This window comes from Nyctibius grandis, chromosome Z, assembly GCF_013368605.1.
Source record: "Nyctibius grandis isolate bNycGra1 chromosome Z, bNycGra1.pri, whole genome shotgun sequence".
Lineage (NCBI taxonomy): Eukaryota > Metazoa > Chordata > Aves > Nyctibiiformes > Nyctibiidae > Nyctibius > Nyctibius grandis.
The window spans coordinates 98,486,145-98,503,872 of NC_090695.1; the positions used below are offsets into that span (position 1 = coordinate 98,486,145).

Consider the following 17,728-nt stretch of genomic DNA (forward strand, 5'->3'; position numbering starts at 1 on the left):
TCGTGGCCATGGTGTGGTGTCCCCGGCTGCAGCGCGGTGACACTGGCTGCCCACGGCCGCATCCCGCCGCGCCGGGGCGCACCTGTCGGTGTCGTGTCCCCCGCCTCCCCCCCCCCGCGCCCGGCAGGTGGTTCCTCCCGCTGCCCGCACGCGGCGCTGCGGACGAGCCCACGCGGGAGGCGGAGCGGGGGGGGAGGCGGGCAGGCGCGCGGCCGGCGCGGGGCGCGCGCGGCTGGGCTCGGTGCGGAGCGGAGCGGGCGGCGGGGGAAGATGGAAGGAGCCTCCTTCGGAGCGGGCCGGGCCGGGGGGGCCATCGACCCCGTGGATTTCCTGAAGCAGCCGCAGACCATCCTCCGGGTGACGGCCTGGGTAAGGCGGAACGGCCGGTCCCGGCCGGGAAACGGGGCCGCGGGGCTCGGCAGCGGGCGTGGGGCAGTGCCCGGGCACCGGGCAACGGCGGTGCCGTGGGCAGCGCCCGTTGCGGCGTGCAGTGCCCGTGCGACGTGCAGCGAGCGGGTAGCGTGCGGCGTTCGTGCACGGTGCGGTGCCTCTGCAGCCGTGAGGCGCTGGTGCAGCCGTGGCGGGTGGTGGCCAGCTCGTGCGGCGTGGTGGCCAGCTTTGTGGCATGGTGGCCAGCCATGGCAAGTGGTGGCCAGCCATGGCGAGTGGTGGCCAGCCTTGTGGTGTGGTGGCCAGCCGTGGTGGGTGGTGGCCAGCCATGGCGAGTGGTGGCCAGCCTTGTGGTGTGGTGGCCAGCCATGGCAGGTGGTGGCCAGGCTTGTGGCATGGTGGCCCGCTGTGCAGCGTGAGGCTGACCGGGGCGGCAGAGCTTGCAGGTTCCCGTGGGTGTTCGCAGGGAGGTTCCTTGGGAACAGGGCAAGGTGCGGCGGGTGGATGTGCCGCTGCCCCTTACCAGTTTTGTCCCTGGTGCTTGAGCAAAGGGCAAGGGGACGGGGTGTAAATCAGGAGGCAGAGGACATTTTACTTCCTTCTACGCTCCGTGCATCCATGTGTGTGTGTGTAACAACAAACCCGAGAGCCAGCCCTGCCCAGCTCCCCGGTTCTTCTGAAAGATGTCACGGTTTCTGGCTGTTTCCCATGTCCAATTCCTGCCGCCGAGCGGAGAGCAGGAGGTGGGATGTGCTGGGCAGCCGCTCAGGGAAGGCTTCGCTCGCCGGTGGTCACGGGAAGCTGCGCGCTGATGCTCGCCGAGGCCGCGGAGCCTGGCTGCCCAAGGGTGAGGGCAGCCGCTAACTCGCCTCCACCGGCCCGGTTTGTCCCTGCTGACACCTGCAAGTGTGCACGGCCCCGGGGATCGGTGGTGCCTGGCCCTTCCCAAAGCCCCCGATGAGGAGGGTCTGCCCGGCTCTCACCGTGCCAGCTCCTGGCTCCGGCGCTTGGCCAGAGCTGCGGGCGAGCGGAGCTGGGCCTGGGGGGCTCGTCCTCACCCGTGTCGGGCCTTTGCTCTGCACGGAGACCCTCAGCCACCCGCGCTGGCTCGGTGTCACCTTCAGCAGTGCCAAATGCAAACAGGGAGGGAAGGAAAGGTGTGATGAGAAGGTGCTGCCCCCCCGGCTGCCCTCCTCCCAGCCCACCCGGCGGGCGCGTTCGTGGGGCTCTCTGGGGTGGGGGGCCGTAGCCAAGGCCCTGTACAGCACAACATGGGAGCGGGTGCTTATCTTTAAGCACGTGAGCAATTCCAGCTGCAATCACATGCTTAAAGTTAAACCACATGCTTAAGTGTTTTGCTGGATGGGAGCCAGCGTGCTTTCCAGGGCTTAGAGGAAGCCCCTGACTCTGTTACTGGAGAAGAACGGAGGGCAGGTATGGATCTAGAGCATCCGGACTTGGGGTACGTGGGGTGTGTTGGGCAGGGCTCGGGCACCTGGCAGCAGTCGTTTCCTCGAAGCATTTCCTCAGTCCAGAAAACTTGTTCTGGATCCACCTGGATGTTGGTTTTGGGCACAGTTAGATAAATTGGTGGTTGTCCCACAGGTGATGAGTTAGGCTCCTCATAAAATAAATCTGCCACCACATGCCCGGAGGGCTCACCATCCTGGTCATACAGGAGGAGATCGGACACTGCTGGGAAACAGGGACAGAATATGGAATATAGAGATAAAATAAACATCCCAGCTTAGAAAGTATTCATGCGTGTATTCCCTGGCTGGTTTATTCAATGGAGAAGTCACTCGTTTCATGGTTCTGTGTTCACAGGGAATCTGTGAAAACCGAGCACTTAAAACTACAGAGACGCATCAGCTTAACTCTGACCAAGTGCAGGGGACACTGACGTGGACGCACGTGGGCTGTGCGCTGTGCTGTCCCACGCGTGGATATTGGGAGTGTTGAGAGCTGGCTCCAAAGCCCATGAGCTCAGAGGGAGGGTTTTGCTGTTCTCAGCGGCTGGGGACCAGGCTGGGGCAGCTCATCTTAAAGCCCTTTGGACCCCTTTTCCCACGTCTCACATTTGCTGGCGGATCTGTCGGGGACCCCTCTCCCCCGCCGCTCCAGCTGGGTGGTTCAGAGCCCCGGCTGGCCTTCGCTCGGCTCTTGCAGTCCACTTAACTGTGTCTTAAACTCGTTCAGCATTTACGTGAGCAGGGGCTTGAGAGGTGTGAGCGGAGGTCTCCTGCCCACCGGCCTGCGTGGCCATCGCTATTCCTTGCAGGTTTTGTAAAGCCAACGTGCCCGGGCTCCTTCTGAGCGGTTGCTTCGCTGCTCTTGCCAGACGGGACCCATGTCAAGATGGAGAGCTTGGATGGAGGAGGCAGCCAACAGGGTTTGCCTGCGAGGTCTCTGCTGCCTTTCTGTTCTGCCCTGACGCCCGTAATTGCTGCCCCGAGCACATGGCAGTGCTGTGGCACGTGGTGGTGCCTGCTCCTGATGGCGCCGGGCAGGCGGCATGGACCAACGCCCCGCCGTGATGCTTCCCGATTCACGAAGCAAACGGAAACCTTCTCGGGCTTTCCTGTGGCATGTAACCCCCGGGGATGGCTACTCAGAGAGCCGTTGGCTGAGGCTTTGAGGATGACTGAGTTTAGGTGTTGGGGTGGGTTTATTCATGTGGTTTTCCTTCCTGTGCTTTGTTGTTGCATCTTTTTAAACACGTTTAACCTGTGCAGTTGGATCAAACCTCCGAGACGTAACCCTTGCTGCCTGTATGACGTTACGCTCCTTTGGTGTGGAAAGGAGGGAGCTGCCTGGGATGTGCTGGTTTGGGTGGGAGTATGGGTGATGGAGAACCACCATCGGTGCCGATCCAGACGAGGGCCGTCGCTGGGGTTTCACGTCGAGCTACCACCAAAGGAGGGTCCAGCTCCATTCAGTGACTCCAGTAGCTGCTTCGGGACAGGGGGTTCAGACCTTGTGCTGGCAAATGTCTAAGGGACTGGGAGGTGAATGGGGGCTTCAATGGAGAAATCCCCAAATGCAAGTGGTGGTAAAAGGGGATTCCTGACTGTGCCTCTGTCCCTGGCAGAGTAATTCTGAGTATCTGAAGGGGGAAAACCGCTCCTGGCGTGAGCTGTAAAATCAAAAGCTGGAAAGAACCATTCAACGGTTCCTCATTCATCTCTTCCCCCTCCGTCTGATGCAGTTTGTCAGATGAAGATGTGATCGCTCTTGTGGTTTCCTTTTGAGACATTTTTTGCAGAGCAAAACAAACTCGATATTCACGCAGGATGCCCGCAGAATCATGAGTTCCTTTCTCTGTCGCTGCCAGCACCAGCTGGACTTTCAAGTGGCCAGGCAGCTTTGCAGGGGCATTGTTCATTTAACGTAGGTTTAGGTTTGACTTTTAAAAGCGATTCTGGAAAATATTCTAGTAAAGTCAATGTTTTCTGTAATTTTTCTTGTTTCTTGAAGTTAAATAAATTTGTTGTTCGTCACCTGGATCACTGGAGAGAGCTTTTCCTATGCAGGATTTTATCTCATTGGGGCCAGTATTTTATTTGGGTTTTCCTTGCAATAGTGTTATGCTTTTAAGAGCAAACCCTCTGTTAGGGGACTGGAGTAGGGCAGCCAAACCTGATTGCTTAGCAGAGGCGTGGCAGCAGAGCGGCAGCCCCTGTAGCCTTTGTAGGGAACTTTTATGGCCAGAGGTTACTTCGGCTCAGATCCAGCAAAGTCTTTATGTGCTCGGCTTTGCACTGATATGGATCTTAGTCCCTAATACAGCTGATCCTTGTCTTTCCGCAAGGCAGATGCGCTTTGCTGAGGTGTGACTTTGGTAAGGGATGTGCTGGGGGGGGGGTTTGATGTACCCGGAGTGGGTGGTGGTTCTTGGAGGGAGGGAGCGTGCCCTTTCCATCCTGGTCCAGCTTTGTTTTGTTTCTCCAAAGGGATGGAAAGGGCAGGATTTGTGCTCATGGTAAAAGATGTGTTTATTTTTATTAGAAAAAAACAAGCTCAGGAGCAGAAGAGCCAGGCAGCAAACGAAGGAGAACGTGGCTCCAGGATTGTGGCTACCCTGCACCCTCAGCACTGCTGAGGAGTTGCACACCTGGGGTGAAGCTGGTTTGAGGTGCTGTGGGCGCACGTTTGGGTTTCCAGGGCTACAACACGCAGCTCTTGCAAAGGGTTGGAGCTGGAGCCTGGAAGGTTCCCTCGCTGGAGCAGACCCACCCGGAGGTGGCTGCTGGCGTGCCCAGCACTGGGCTGAGAACTCCCCAGGAGACAGCAGCAAGGTGGGAGCCTCAGGGCTGCAAGCTCTGAAGAGCTCCCACAGCCTCCAGGGGTTTCACTGACCCTTGAGCACTTGGGGCTCTCAGCCAGAGCTGCAAGGCTGCTCTGGCACTCAAGGAGCCCGATGCTAAGAATCATTAGCGTGATCTCAGCTGCTCTGGACTTTGTCCGGTCTTGGCTGCTTTCAGTAGGGTCACCAGATTTCTGTCTTAATTCTCTCTTTCCGTGAGCTGTTGATTAAAGGCAAAACCTAAATTTAACATGTTTGGTAATGGCATTATACAGAAGTTTCACTACATCTGAGCTTAAAATGCTGCTAAATTATCATTTTCCTGTCATCACTGGTTCAAAACGCTGCTGGCTTGCCATGTGCTCAGATTGCGTTACTAGATTAGGAGCTTTGAATGGGGGCTGTGTTTCAGCCAGCGTCTCTTGCCACATTAGAAAAAGTAATTCAGTAAAAATCGGTCATGTGGTCATCAATACCATCCTTCCCCAGCTGCTTGGCCTGGTGGACATGTCCATGGACCTCTTACGGCCGGCATCATACCACCCCTTTCCGTGCCAGAAACTGCGTCAGGTCTTTCCTTTGTGGTCGTAGTCATCATCCTTGTGGGAGATCTGGCCTTGCTTCAAGGACTTCTTTAGTCTTCACACCCTCCAATAAATGATGCAGATTGGTGCTAGAAACTTCCCTGTGACTGACAACTGTAGAGATAAACTGGAGAGGGACCTGATTGCCCCAGAATTTGAGCGTGGTGGATGTTGAAGGCGGCCGGCCCTCTGCCAAGGGTCTAACTCATCCCTGAGCGAGCACCTGCACGAGGTACATATGAGACTCAGAGGTGACCTTATTGCAGTCTACAACTACCTGAAGGGAGGTTGTAGTGCGGTGGGAGTCGGCCTCTTCTCCCAGGCAACCAGCGCTAGGACAAGAGGACACAGCCTCAAGCTTGGCCGGGGAGGTTCAGGTTGGCCATTAGGAAGCATTTCTTCTCAGCAAGGGTCATTAGCCATTGGAAGGGGCTGCCCAGGGAGGTGGTGGAGTCACCATCACTGGAGGGGTTTAAGAAAAGCCTGGACATGGCACTTAGTGCCCTGGTCTAGTTGCCATGGTGGTGTCAGGGCAACGGTTGGACTCGGTGATCCCAGAGGGCTCTTCCAACCTGGTTGATTCTGGGATTCTGTGATTCTGTGACTCCAGACAAGGGCTTACCTGGGGCTTGTGAAGGCGCTCAGTGCTAGGCAGGATTTGGCCTGTGCTCGTTTGACCTTCATTGTTTTCCCTTCTCATTTGCTGGTCGATCCTTCACTTGCTGGCTGGTGGCTCGAGGAGGTGAGGATGCCGAGCAGGGTGGCATCGGGCTCGCTGATGCTCGTGTGAGAGTGGCAAAGGCTCATACAGACGCTGGTACCTGCTCTCTGTGCGTGCGGTTTGTGCCCAGCACCATCGATTGTGAGCTGCAGCAGAGCAAATTAGCGGTGGATTGTTTTTCTTCATGCATTAGATTTCCTCGATGTTGACGTTAATGGTTACTTGCGTGTGTAATCAACGTTTTGCAGCCTCCTACAACCCCACACCTTCTGGCAATGTTTTTTATAGGTCCCAAATCAGAGTACAGTGCATCAGCAGTGGAAACATCTCACCTTAAAATGGCTGACAGTTCACACGCTGACGCTTCCAGCTTGTGCTCTCTGGCGTTATTTGCTTTGTGTTCTCCTTGTGATGGCTTTGCTCAGACCACGAGGTCTCCTGAAGCGCATTTTTGGTGCTAAAAGCAACATGGATGAAAAATGTGCAGTGTCCTGGGGTCCAGCCGGCTCAAGCCTCAGGAGGGAACACGGATCTGCAAAGTGTAATTACAGAACCGAGCCAGGCAGCCTGGCCAGCCACCTTCTTCCAGATGGTAAAGATCTGGTGCAGAGAAGGCGGCTGCGGGTCTCCTGGCTTCGTGCACACCTAAAATGGTGTCTCCATCGTGGGGCACACAGGCGTCCCCAGCGCCCTGGGCTCCTGCGAGGGTCCAGCAGCCTGGGCACAAAGTCTGGACGCTGCTGAGCGAGGCACCTGCCCTCAGCCTCCCCCTCGCCTTTTTTGGGGGGGAAAGAATAAGATTTCACTCGGTCTCCTGCTGCAGGGCTGCCTGTGTGGCCACGCTGCTGGCACCTCCCTGCCCCTCCGCACAGCCCCGGCTGGCACAGGGCACCGGGTACTCAGTCACGGTCCCCTGCACTTAACAGCCGTTGCCAGAGAGGGCAAAAGAGGCAAAAGGTCTGGCCTCAGATGGGGTGAGCGGGGAAAATGGGAGGTGGGCAGCAAGCAGGGCCGGTGGGCGAGGTGTGCGTGCGGGTGCAGTGCTTTGGGTACCGACGGCAGCCTCGGAGCAGCAGGCTCCTGCCCAGGCGCAGCCTCCAGCCTCGCATGAGCCGCGGCCTGTGGGTGCCCTCACAGGTGTTTACGGTGGCACTCAAAACCCCTCCGGTGTTGGGTTTGCACCAGCCGTTTTCCAGAGGCCATCCTGGCCAGCGTACCCCAGATCGCTGCTGAGACCTGTCCCTTTGTCCCGCGTTACAGAAATGCTCGTTGGCCTGGCAAGGTGGCCCCTCGTGCTTGGAAGCAAGCTTTTAACTGGGGGAACTGGGCAGCTGGCTTTCATTAAGGAGTGAGGTCCCTGGCTTCTCGCTGGTGTAACACGAGCTCCCTTTGCACTTGCACGAGCAGCTGATCTGCGTCATCGCGGGTCCAAGCACTTCGTGCATCGCCCCGACCCGCGTTGTTCTCCCTCCCGGGGTGTGGCTGAGGCACAGAAGCTCCTTTGTGTGGCTGAAGTGCAAGTCTTAATGGGAAGGATGGGAGAAGACAGCTTTCCTCCTTCCCATGCAGAGAGCAGCACTAATGGTGCCGGCTGCGTGCCGGCATCTTCCAGCCGCTCTCTGCCGCGATGCGCCGGGGAGAGGCAGGGCTGGGCGACCCGCACGGCAGGCTGCTGGCCAGGGCACCCCGAGCCACAAGCAGATTTATGGGAAAGCCTTGGCAGGGGGGATGCAATTCCATACTGGGATGGCTGGAGGTAATCCAGTTTTCTTACTGGGTCTTGCACCGGTTCACGCAGTGAGAGCACAATCTGTTGCGTGTTACGTTGAGTTGTTCAGCTGGAAAATGGAGCATCCTTTGAATGCTCAGGCTCCTCGGTGAAGCCTGGGAGATGTGGAGGAGCCTGGTAGGAAGGTGGCCGGGCTTGGGATGCCCCCGTGCTGTGCGTGCCAGTGACGTTGGCACTTGGTCCTGAGTGCTGTCACAGCCCTGCGTGATCACGGGGACCGCGGTTTTGGGGACCAGCCTGGCAGGCAGGAGGAGGGGGGAGGCAGAGGAGCACCTCTGGAGAGCAGGACCCCAGCAGCCTGGCCCAGACCTGTAAAATCTCCCTCGCAGTGGAAAACCTCGCCTTGTATTTTCACCTTCAAGTCTCTGATGAGCTGGTTGTGGGTTTGAGCCAGTGCGGTTTGTGGAGGTGACTGGAAAATGGCACTTGTTCTGCGTGAACTTTTCAGCTGGGTTTTATTTTCCCCCGTCTACCCACATTTTCTCAAATTATTTTTTTCACCCACACTTAGAAAGACAAGGCCAAATCTATTATCATTAAAAGGTTTTACCAGCACCAGCAGCGAGAAGGATGCTTTGCTTTGCCAAACCCTCTGGAGATGGAAGTTACGCAGTGAAATGTCTGTTCTTTCCATCTCCATCCCAGAAGAGCTGCTCCACCGACAGCCCCAGGCGTGCAAACCTGCGGGCAGGCAGCCACACACCTTGTCCTGTGATGGCCTTAATCATATTTATGGGAGCCCTCCCTCAGCCCCGAAACTGAGGAGCACAGAGCAGTAGCCGGGGTTGTTGGTCCTGGGAGGACTAAGGATGGACCCACTTCTCGAAGAAGCTGAGTTCTCTGCCCTGCCGCAGAAATAATCCCGTGGAATCAGAGGTTCTCAATTATTCATGTTTTCCAGAATCACATTATTTCTTCCAGGGCCTGTTTTATAAATGCTGCTGCTATTTCTGATGGTAAATAACAATTTTGCATTATTTATGAACAGATTTTTACAACTGCTGATGTTACAGCTGCTGCCAAAGCACTGGGAAAATTATTATTGCTGTTTGTTGTTGTTTCTTTCTTACAATGCAACCCTCTTGTTCTGTGTGTGATGATGATCACAGAATCACAGAATCAACCAGGTTGGAAGAGCCCTCTGGGGTCATCGAGTCCAACCATTGCCCCGACACCACCATGGCAACTAGACCAGGGCACTAAGTGCAATGTCCAGGCTTTTCTTAAACCCCTCCAGAGATGGTGACTCCACCACCTCCCTGGGCAGCCCCTTCCAATGATGATGATGATGTGCCCGTCACGCTCCGTAAGTGCAGTGCCAGCGAGGAAGAGGGTGCAAGTGCAGGCGGGTGACTCGGGTTGCTGTTGAGCTTGTGGCCGGTGCTGGGACCTGAGAAGAGCTGGGGATGGATGGGGGCAGGACCCCGGGTAGTGGTTAAATGGGAAGAGGAGGAAGGTCTGGTTATCTCCTTGTGCCAGCCATGGAGAGGTCCATGGGACATCTGTGCTTCCCATCCCCTGTTAGTGCTCTGAGGACAAGCTCTGCTCTCCTTCTCACCCTGCTGTCAGACCCCTGCCTTTCATCTCCGTGCAGTGACGGAGCATTTTGGGAGAGCCTGGCTGCATGTTCCCTGCAGCCTTGTCACACCATGACCTGGGGGGCTCCAGGCTGGGTACAACGGGTTGTTCCTCCTGCACATCTTCGGGTAGCTCAGGGATGCCGGCTAAATTAGCAGGCAGGTTTCAGGGCATCTCTCCCACCTGATACACGGCTGAATTGTAAGTGCTGGAAGCAATAGGAGTCTGCTGGGCTTGAAATGGGGTTGAAAGACAAGCCCTGCCCTTGGGTGTGCTGCCGGTGGGTTTCTGGAGGTGGGAGTGAGCACGGCGCAACCTGCTCATCCATCACGTGCTTGCAGATACCAGCATGAGAAGCTGGTGGCAAAGTCCCAGGCTTGGGGTGCTGGGGTAGCTGCTTGCAGGAGCTCCAACACACCTAAGGTCTATGTGCTCCGGAGACTGCTGCTTCTGCTCATCATTGATTTCAGCTGACACCCTGCAGAGAAAAAAAAATACCCCTCACCAATCCTTCACATCTCAGTGATTCAGTCCCTTGTAGGTCCAGTTCTTCGTTGTCCCTCCAACCTGAGTTAGTGGACGTTATCTAAGGCGTGTTTGCTAATGAGACACTTGCATTTGTAAGTAGCTTCAGACACAAGCAGCTCTGGCACAGCACTGGAAGGAGTTTGGAGGAATCTGGATGAAATCCTTCGGGGCAGGCAAGAGTGAGATACCTGGCCAGTGCTTGGGAGAAAATGTCTATCACAGGGTTACGTTAAAGAGTGGTCAGAGCTTTCTGAATGGTTTGCTCGTGGTGGCTGTTTCACCCAGCTCTGCGAACGCGGCGCTTCGGGGAGCGCGGGGCTGGGCAAGGTAGCCCACGGCCGGGCACCAGCTCCATGCATAAGGCGCAGGGGACTCTGCAAAGGCCACCAGCTGCAGGTTGTCACGGGGCTCTTCGGCCACCGCCTCTGTCTGTCGCCTGTCTCAGTCTCGTGCTCTTCATGTCGTGGTGTTACTGCAGAAGTGGGGTGTCCAGGGCGGGAGCTGCACCGTACCCCCAGACCCCAGCTGCCCTGGGCAGGCGCCGTGCCAGGCGTGCTGGGTGGCATCTCACCCCCCGCCTGCGTGCGTGGCCTCCAGCCGTGTCCTGCGCGCGGGGGTGCGGGGAGCCGTGCTGGCAGCAAGGGGCGAGATCAGAGGCTCACAGCTCGGTGGAGGGGTGTCTGCACGCCCCGCTTCCCCCCCTGCTCTCGCCTTGGGATCCAGGCGTTGGAGCAGCGCTTTCGAGGCTCTGATGGAGCAGGGTCCAGAGCAAATTGTGATGCAGCGGGTCCCCTGGCTTCCACTCGGTGCCTTTGGTGTCGGAGGGAGAAGGGAATTACTTTAGCACACAGCATCGTGAATGGTGTTAATTCAGGCAGACCATCCAGCTCCTTCCCTGCCTGCAGGGACGTGAAACACCCCCGGTGGGACCCGGGCAGCCACCAGCACCCCCCTGCCCTTCTGTCCCTCGCAGGGCTGAAACCAGGTCACTGGATAACGGCTGCAGGCGCTGTGTCCTTCAACCCCTGCTAAGCCAGGCGAAAAACTGCCCTGTCCTTCTCAGGGCAGCCTCTCCCCCTGCCCCGCTGCGCCCCGGTGAGCTGCTCCCCACCTCCCACGCTGCCCTGCGCCATCCCCCTCCCCGGGGCATCCAGTCCTGCCCTGGTCAGCCTGCTCAGCAGCTCAGTTATCCTCTGTAACTTCATTTCTCCCCGCTCTGCAGCGAGACAACGGGGTTTATCGAGCCCAGCCTGACAGCGGAGAGCAGCACGAGCAGAACGACTGTGCAGAGACCTGGCCCATCTATTTATTTTTTCCCTCCCCAGAATAACATCTCTTAAAATACTCTGCAAACCAAGGCACTGAAAGGCAGGCAGGCTCACGGCGAGAGTGGACCGAGGTACCATCCACCAGCCCGGTGCTTAGGGCCACCGACCAGGCGAGAGTCGGGATCTGTCTGACAAATGCCAGGTTGCCATGGAGTCAAAGGCAGGATTGAATCCAATTACGTTGCTGTCGGAAAACAGTTAAATGCAAACAGCAGCGAGTTGTGTTTTCTCTTTCCTTCTGCAGATCTTCTCCATCGTGGTGTTTGGCTCCATCGTGAACGAGTGCTACGTGAACAAGGACAGCCAGAACCCCGAGCTGCTCTGCATCTTCAACGAGAATGAGAGCGCCTGCAGCTACGCCGTCGCCATCGGCATCATCGCCTTCTTTGGCTGTATCTTCTTCTTCATCGTGGACCTCTACTTCCAGCAGATCAGCAGCGTGAAGGACCGCAAACGGGCCGTCCTGCTGGACCTCGGCTTTTCGGGTACGTCTCTGGCTTTGCTGTGCTTGCGAAGGGCGATGCTGGCTCCGCGGGGCCGTTGCTGTGCCCTGCAGCTCCACTCCTGAGTCCTGCCCTCTCCTCCCGCGGCGTGGCACGACTCGTGTGCCTCAGTCGAGGAGAACAGAGGTGGCGGATGGGTTGTTCCATCCAGCCGTGAGCTCAGAGGCAGCGGTGAGGAAGCTGGTGTGTGGTGGCTTGGGGACAGTGGGGTGTCCCACTCATCTGTGTCACTTTTGCAACCAGAGACGTTCGCTGAGCTGGATTCGGTGAGGCCACCTAGGGAAGTGAGGCTTGGTGGTCGCATCTCAGAGACCAGCCAGGGCGTTTTACCCTCCCACATCTCCCGTTTCTGGCTCAAGCAACTGTTGTTTCATCAGTTACATCTGGGGCTGTTTCCACTCTGTGCGTGTGTGTTTTGGAACAAAGCAGAAACGTGCTGCTCCACACCACGATAACCCGCGGTGCCTCCAGGGCTGCGGGGTGGCCCTGTGGGTCTTTGAGATCAGGTTGAGATGTAGGGGAGCTGAACTTCAAGCAGGCAACACACTGGGTGACCCTACAAGGTTCTTTCCATCCCTGTTTTTCCAGTGATTGCAAATCAGCCTCTTCTCAAATAGCTCCTTTTGGGCCACACCACCGGCCAAGGCACCCAAGGTCACTGCTGCTGTTTGAAAATCTTGATGGCAGCAGGTTTGTGCCTCCTCAAGCGGGGTCCCTGCAGCAGCGGCGGCGGTGGGCAGGGACAGCACTGACAGGCTCTCTTCTCCTTCAGGTTTCTTGTCCTTCCTGTGGTTCGTAGCCTTCTGCTTCCTCGCAAACCAGTGGCAACGGACGACGATGAGCAAAGGAGTTTCGCAAGGAGCAGACGCCGCCCGGGCAGCCATCACCTTCTCTTTCTTCTCCATCATCGTCTGGGTGAGTTCAGCTTCGGAGCTCAGGTGGGCAGAGGAGAAATGAAACCTGCTCTGGGCTCGGCGCCGAGCGGGGAGGAGGAATCTGGGCTGTGGTTTGGAGAAGTGAATCCTGGTGGGCAGCACGGGGCTGTACTGCGGAAACCTGCGCGCCCTCCAAAGGGAGACGAAACTTGCAGTTTCTTACCCGGGAAGCGTCAGCTCGGTCCCCTCTCGCTGGGGAATTCCAGACTTCCCCTTCTCCTGCGGCTGGGAAGTTGCGTTCCCATCGAAAACGTGTCGCCAGCCACGAGCTGTCCTCATTTTGGGGCCTCCTTAGAGCCCCAGGAGCGGCTTCATTTGAACCCAGTGAGTCCCCAGGGCACATGAGCTGGTCTCAGGGGATGGCGGGGGCATTTGGGGAGCTCTCAGGCTCAATAGCTTCCCTCGTGGCTCCTCCGCTGCCCGCCCCAGAGGCAGGGACTTGCAGAAGCCCCGTTTGCGCCTGCTTTAGGCTCTGTGCACCCCCGGGGCCGTGCAGTGGCAGAGGGACGTTTGCCAGGGGCGTGCAAAACCCCACAGCTGCTGGATCCCACGTGTGCCCGGGGATCCCTGCACCGCCCAGGGGGCTCCTGCTGCGGCCGCTGCACGTGGAGGAGCAGGGGTGGCCCCTGTGTCACCGCCACCCCCTGCTCCAGCTTCTCATGGGCTGACAGCACCCAAGATGGGCACTAATTCCCTATTGCCTGAAAAGAATCAGGGCAAAAGACAGGCTGAGGCTTTCCAGCAGCGGGCCTGGCCCCAGTTACGCGCCAGTTTAACTGCTCCCCGCTCTGTTATGATCCAAATCAATCTCTTTTAATCCCAGCTCCCCCGCAGCTCTCCTCCATCTCTATTGCCAGGCTGCCCAGCTCGTGCAGCCTTCCAGAAAGGGCACGGGGTGGGATGCTCTCCCCATCCCACCAGCGTCTGCTCTCACCCCGGGGAGGGCAGCGGGGACGCCGGTCCCCAGGGCGGGTGGCGGGGATGTGGGGTCACCCCGGCAGCCCCTCCGCCGGGTGCTGTGCTCGATGGGCGCCCGCCCGGCGCTGGGGAGAGGTGCTGGGCTGTGGCTGGGAAGCTGTTCTCAGTGTCTGGGCGTGGGTTTTTTTTCCCCTCCTGAGCCTGTCATTTATAAACTAATTGAATTGTTAATGAAACCTCCTGAAATAAGAGCAAGCGTGGCGCGCTCGCAGCTCTGCCGCCCGCATCTCCCACGGTTTGCGTCCTCGATACTGGCAACCTGCGAGAGGGTGAAGGAGTCTCGGCAGAACTGACCTATTTTGCTGGCCCCGCGCTCGGCAGCTTTCCCTCCCCACAGCACGTGGGTTTATTGGTGCCAACGGTGCCAAACCTGCGTGGCCGCGGACCCGAGCCCAGGCTGCGCCCCCCGCCCCAGACAGAGCTTTGGGGGGTCACATAGAAATGGCTTCTTTAGCGTTGGGGGGGTGGTTGGGAGTTGGTTTGGCTCTTGGCTACGATGGAGCGGGGCCAGCAGCCACCTGGGATGCTGCGATGTGCGTGGGGCTTTGCAGTGAGCTGGGGGGATGTGGGGTCCTGGGGGGACAGAGGGTCATGGGGGGACGGGGGGTCCTGGGGGGATGCAGGGTCCTGGGGGGATGGCAGGGTCCTGGGGGGACAGGGGGTCATGGGGGGATGGGGGTTCTGGAGGGATGGGGGGTCCTGGGGAGATGCAGGGTCCTGGGGTGACGGGGGGTCCTGGGGGGACAGGGGGTCCTGGAGGGACAGGGGGGTCCCAGCCACCGCGTTGCCGTCCCCCCTGACCCCTCTCCGTCCCACGCAGGTCGCGCTGGCGGTGAAGGCGCTGCAGAGATACCGCCTGGGCACGGACATGTCGCTCTTTGCCACCGACCAGTTCGCCGCCGACCCCGCCGCGGCGTACCCCGGCTACCCCACCGGCAGCGGCATGGAGAGCACAGAGACCTACCAGAGCCCCCCCTTCACCGAGACCTTAGAGGCCAACCCCAAAGGCTACCAAGTGCCGGCGTACTGAGGGGCGAGGGCCGGGAGAGCGAGTGCTACGGTGCAGTACCCCGAGCCGGTCGATCGCAGATGTATCCAGTCCCATTCCCTTACCGTGGCGAGTCAGTGCCGGGTTCCTTACCCTTAGCTAGTTGTGCAGTGAACTCTGTACAGTGGTATTGGTTCTTGTCTTACCTGTCCAAGGGTTTTATAAAAGCAGTGTTCCCTCTAAGCCGGAAGGAATTGTTACCCCATCACCTACGCGTGGCGAAAGATGAGTAAATGCCCTCTCTGAGGCTTGACGCTGGGCTCTGCTGAGCGTCCCGGCGAGCCCAGGATGCCTTTCCCTGTTCAAAACACAGTAGCTGAGTTGTTGTTATTTATCTCGTTCTTCCAGAGCTGACACAGAATCGGTCCCGTGGTGGTGAGGGTGGGTGGGCGGCGCTGGGGAGGGCGGCCCCGCGCTGCTCCTGTTGCAGAGCTTTCCTGTACGTGTGCCACGGCGAGTGCCAAACTCACAAAGAAATCAGCGGTGTCTGGGTGACTTTTATTTGGATATATTTACTGTATAAAAGAAAAAAAATCCAACCAGGTGGTTCAAACTGAGCGTAGGAGCAGGGGGCATGGCGGGTTGGGGTTGTGTGGAACGTCCCGATTGCTTCGACGCTTCAGCAGGTTCTGGTTGAGGATCTAAAAAGTTCCTGTTTGAAATTGGAAGGCAGTTGAGCTCTAGTTGGCTGCTAATTAGGAGCAGGCTCTTATCAGCGGGAAATACGGCGCGTTACGGTTCCGCCCCTCCAGGGGGGCGTTGGGGAAGGGGGCAACTACAAATAGTTTTTTGGTTGGCGACGCTGGACACGTCCTCACGCCCAAACCCAGAGCTGCCCGCACGAGGGTGGGTGTCAGTGGCTCAAAGCCCAGGTCAGTGAGGAGCTGTGGTGAACCTGTGCTGTTACACCGGGTTCATCAGCTGGAGCAGGACCTCGGGGTGACGGTACCTGTCACCCTGCACTCCCCAGAACTGAGCAATTCCAGCTGAGACCTGGAAGGACTTTACAGGCCGTTGATGTCCATCACGTGGGGGCTCACGGCCCCGTGTTTGCAAACAGCGGGAGAAGGGAGTGGATGAAAAGCCCCCAGGAAGGAGGCTCGGGTTTGGTTTTCAGCTGCAAAATTCCTGCCTTGGCAAAACCAAACGGTGCAAAACCCCGTAGCTCCTTGTCAGCGACCTGCCTGCTCTGCCCGCGCGGTGGCTGTGACCTGAGCTGTTTGTCTCTAAGGACTAAGCTGAGCCTTGAATTCCCGACCACCTCACTTGCAGCTCCGTCCTGAGCAGCCCCCAGGGCTCTCCCGGGGGCCGGGGTTTCACCGTGCTGGGTTACGCTGGCAAAAGCTGGGTGCTGCCTCCTGACCTCATGCCAAGCAATAGTTACCGGCCTGCCCCGGCTCTCCTCGTAGCAAAAACATGCAGCAGGTGTTTTAGCATCATTAACACAGCTCATTTCTGCTGCTAAATTGCAGATAAATGCAGGAATAAGCAGCAAATCTCATCACGAGCAGCCACCGTCGGTGACAAAGTGCAGGACTCGACTCCCCGACTGTTCAGGCCGGGTTAAAGGTGCGTTGGCAGCCAGGGCTGGGGTTGCTGGGCCGAGCCCCTCGGCAGTGGGATGCTGCGGTGCTTCAGCGCCGTGTCGCTGCTTGGCTTCATGCAAGGAGCGAGGAGGAGGTGACCCAGGGGCATCTGCGGGGGCCTGTGGAGCAGAGCTCAGCGAGCAGTGGGGCATCCTTGCATTGAGGGACACCCAAACCCCAGGACGGTATAAGCCTAAATTGATTACATGACCCTTGTGGTTTTTCTCGAGTCAGTCTTGCTGGGAAAACAACAAAAAAGGTGAAGGATTTGAATCCAGGATAGGGTAGAACTGTAGCAATATTTTCCTTAGAGGGAACACTGAAATTTTAGCAGCACAAACAGTACTTGTGTTAATATTTTAGGAAAATTATAATCAATTTAAATGTTTAAATTGATTGTACGTGAGATAATGTTCGTTCAGTACGTTGTATTTTTCTAACTATATAACTGTTCCAGAGTTTCCTTGTAACCATAACGAACTAAAGCTCTGTCTGGCTGCGGGCCGTGGCCTGACCCCGGTGTAACCGTGCTGAATATACAACCCCTGAGTGTCCGCACCGAGGTCTGCCTTGCCTTTCTTTCCCCCCCGCCCTCCCAGGTGGGACGCAGCGGGGACCCACACCCCACGCACGCCCTCGTGCCGGGACTGACCTTGAGAGCAGCAACGGTGACACGGGGGCGACTTCAGCACGACTTCAGCCCCCGGCCGAGGCACCGTTGTTCTTCTCAAGGTCAGCAGCTCTTTACAGCTCCCCAAAAGTCCGTATTTATCAATCACCTTCACCTTGCAGCCGGCACGATGAGCAAGGACCTGGCTGAGTTTTGCTGGGCAGGAGAGAAGGAGGAGGAGGAAGGGGCTTGGGCGGCCAAGAGGCTTCCTGGCAGCAGGAAGGCAGGACAGATTGCTCCTTGATTAAACTGGAGCCGGGAATAACATCCCCAGCCACACCAACAGGCAGCTCGAGGAAGCTGAACCCCGCTCCTTCTGTCACCAAAAATCTGCCGCAGACCCCGTCGGTGGCGGGGAGGACGTCCCCGCTGGGGTGGCACGGGGAAGGACGGGCTCTGCAGAGGCAGGCAGCGTGGCCGGGCAGGCAGCCCACAGTCAGTGTGGGTTTTTCCAGGCACGGGATGAGCCGTAGTTAACGTGGTACCGCAGTGTCTAAGGCACACGCGCCTTGGCAAGAGCGTTCGCCCACCTTGAACAAAACCCATTTTCAGGTTTATTGGTGAGGCCATTGCCAGGGGCCCGTGTAGCTCCCTGGCTCCGCAGCAGCACAGGCAGGGCGAGAGGCCGGCCCCAGCCTGGCCAGCGATGCCACGTGCCTACCCCAGTACGACCTCCTCTTTCTTCACACGCCCCCGCCAGCCAGGCCGTGTCCCAGCGCCCGCGTTGGCTGTCGTGGCACGTCGTGACTCCTCAGGCAGACAAGCGCACGCAGGGACGGACCGT

At 58.0% G+C, this 17,728-nt stretch overlaps 1 protein-coding gene across 1 annotated transcript; it reads left to right on the forward strand.

Annotated features, from left to right (window-relative positions):
- The first annotated feature begins 270 nt into the window (after positions 1-270).
- Positions 271-15,001, forward strand: SYNGR3 (synaptogyrin 3). The gene is made up of 4 exons (XM_068424096.1): positions 271-369; positions 11,469-11,709; positions 12,500-12,642; positions 14,461-15,001. Exons 1-4 carry the CDS (start codon positions 271-273, stop codon positions 14,668-14,670), a joined length of 693 nt encoding a protein of 230 aa, XP_068280197.1. The 3' UTR covers positions 14,671-15,001.
- Positions 15,002-17,728: the final 2,727 nt, after the last annotated feature.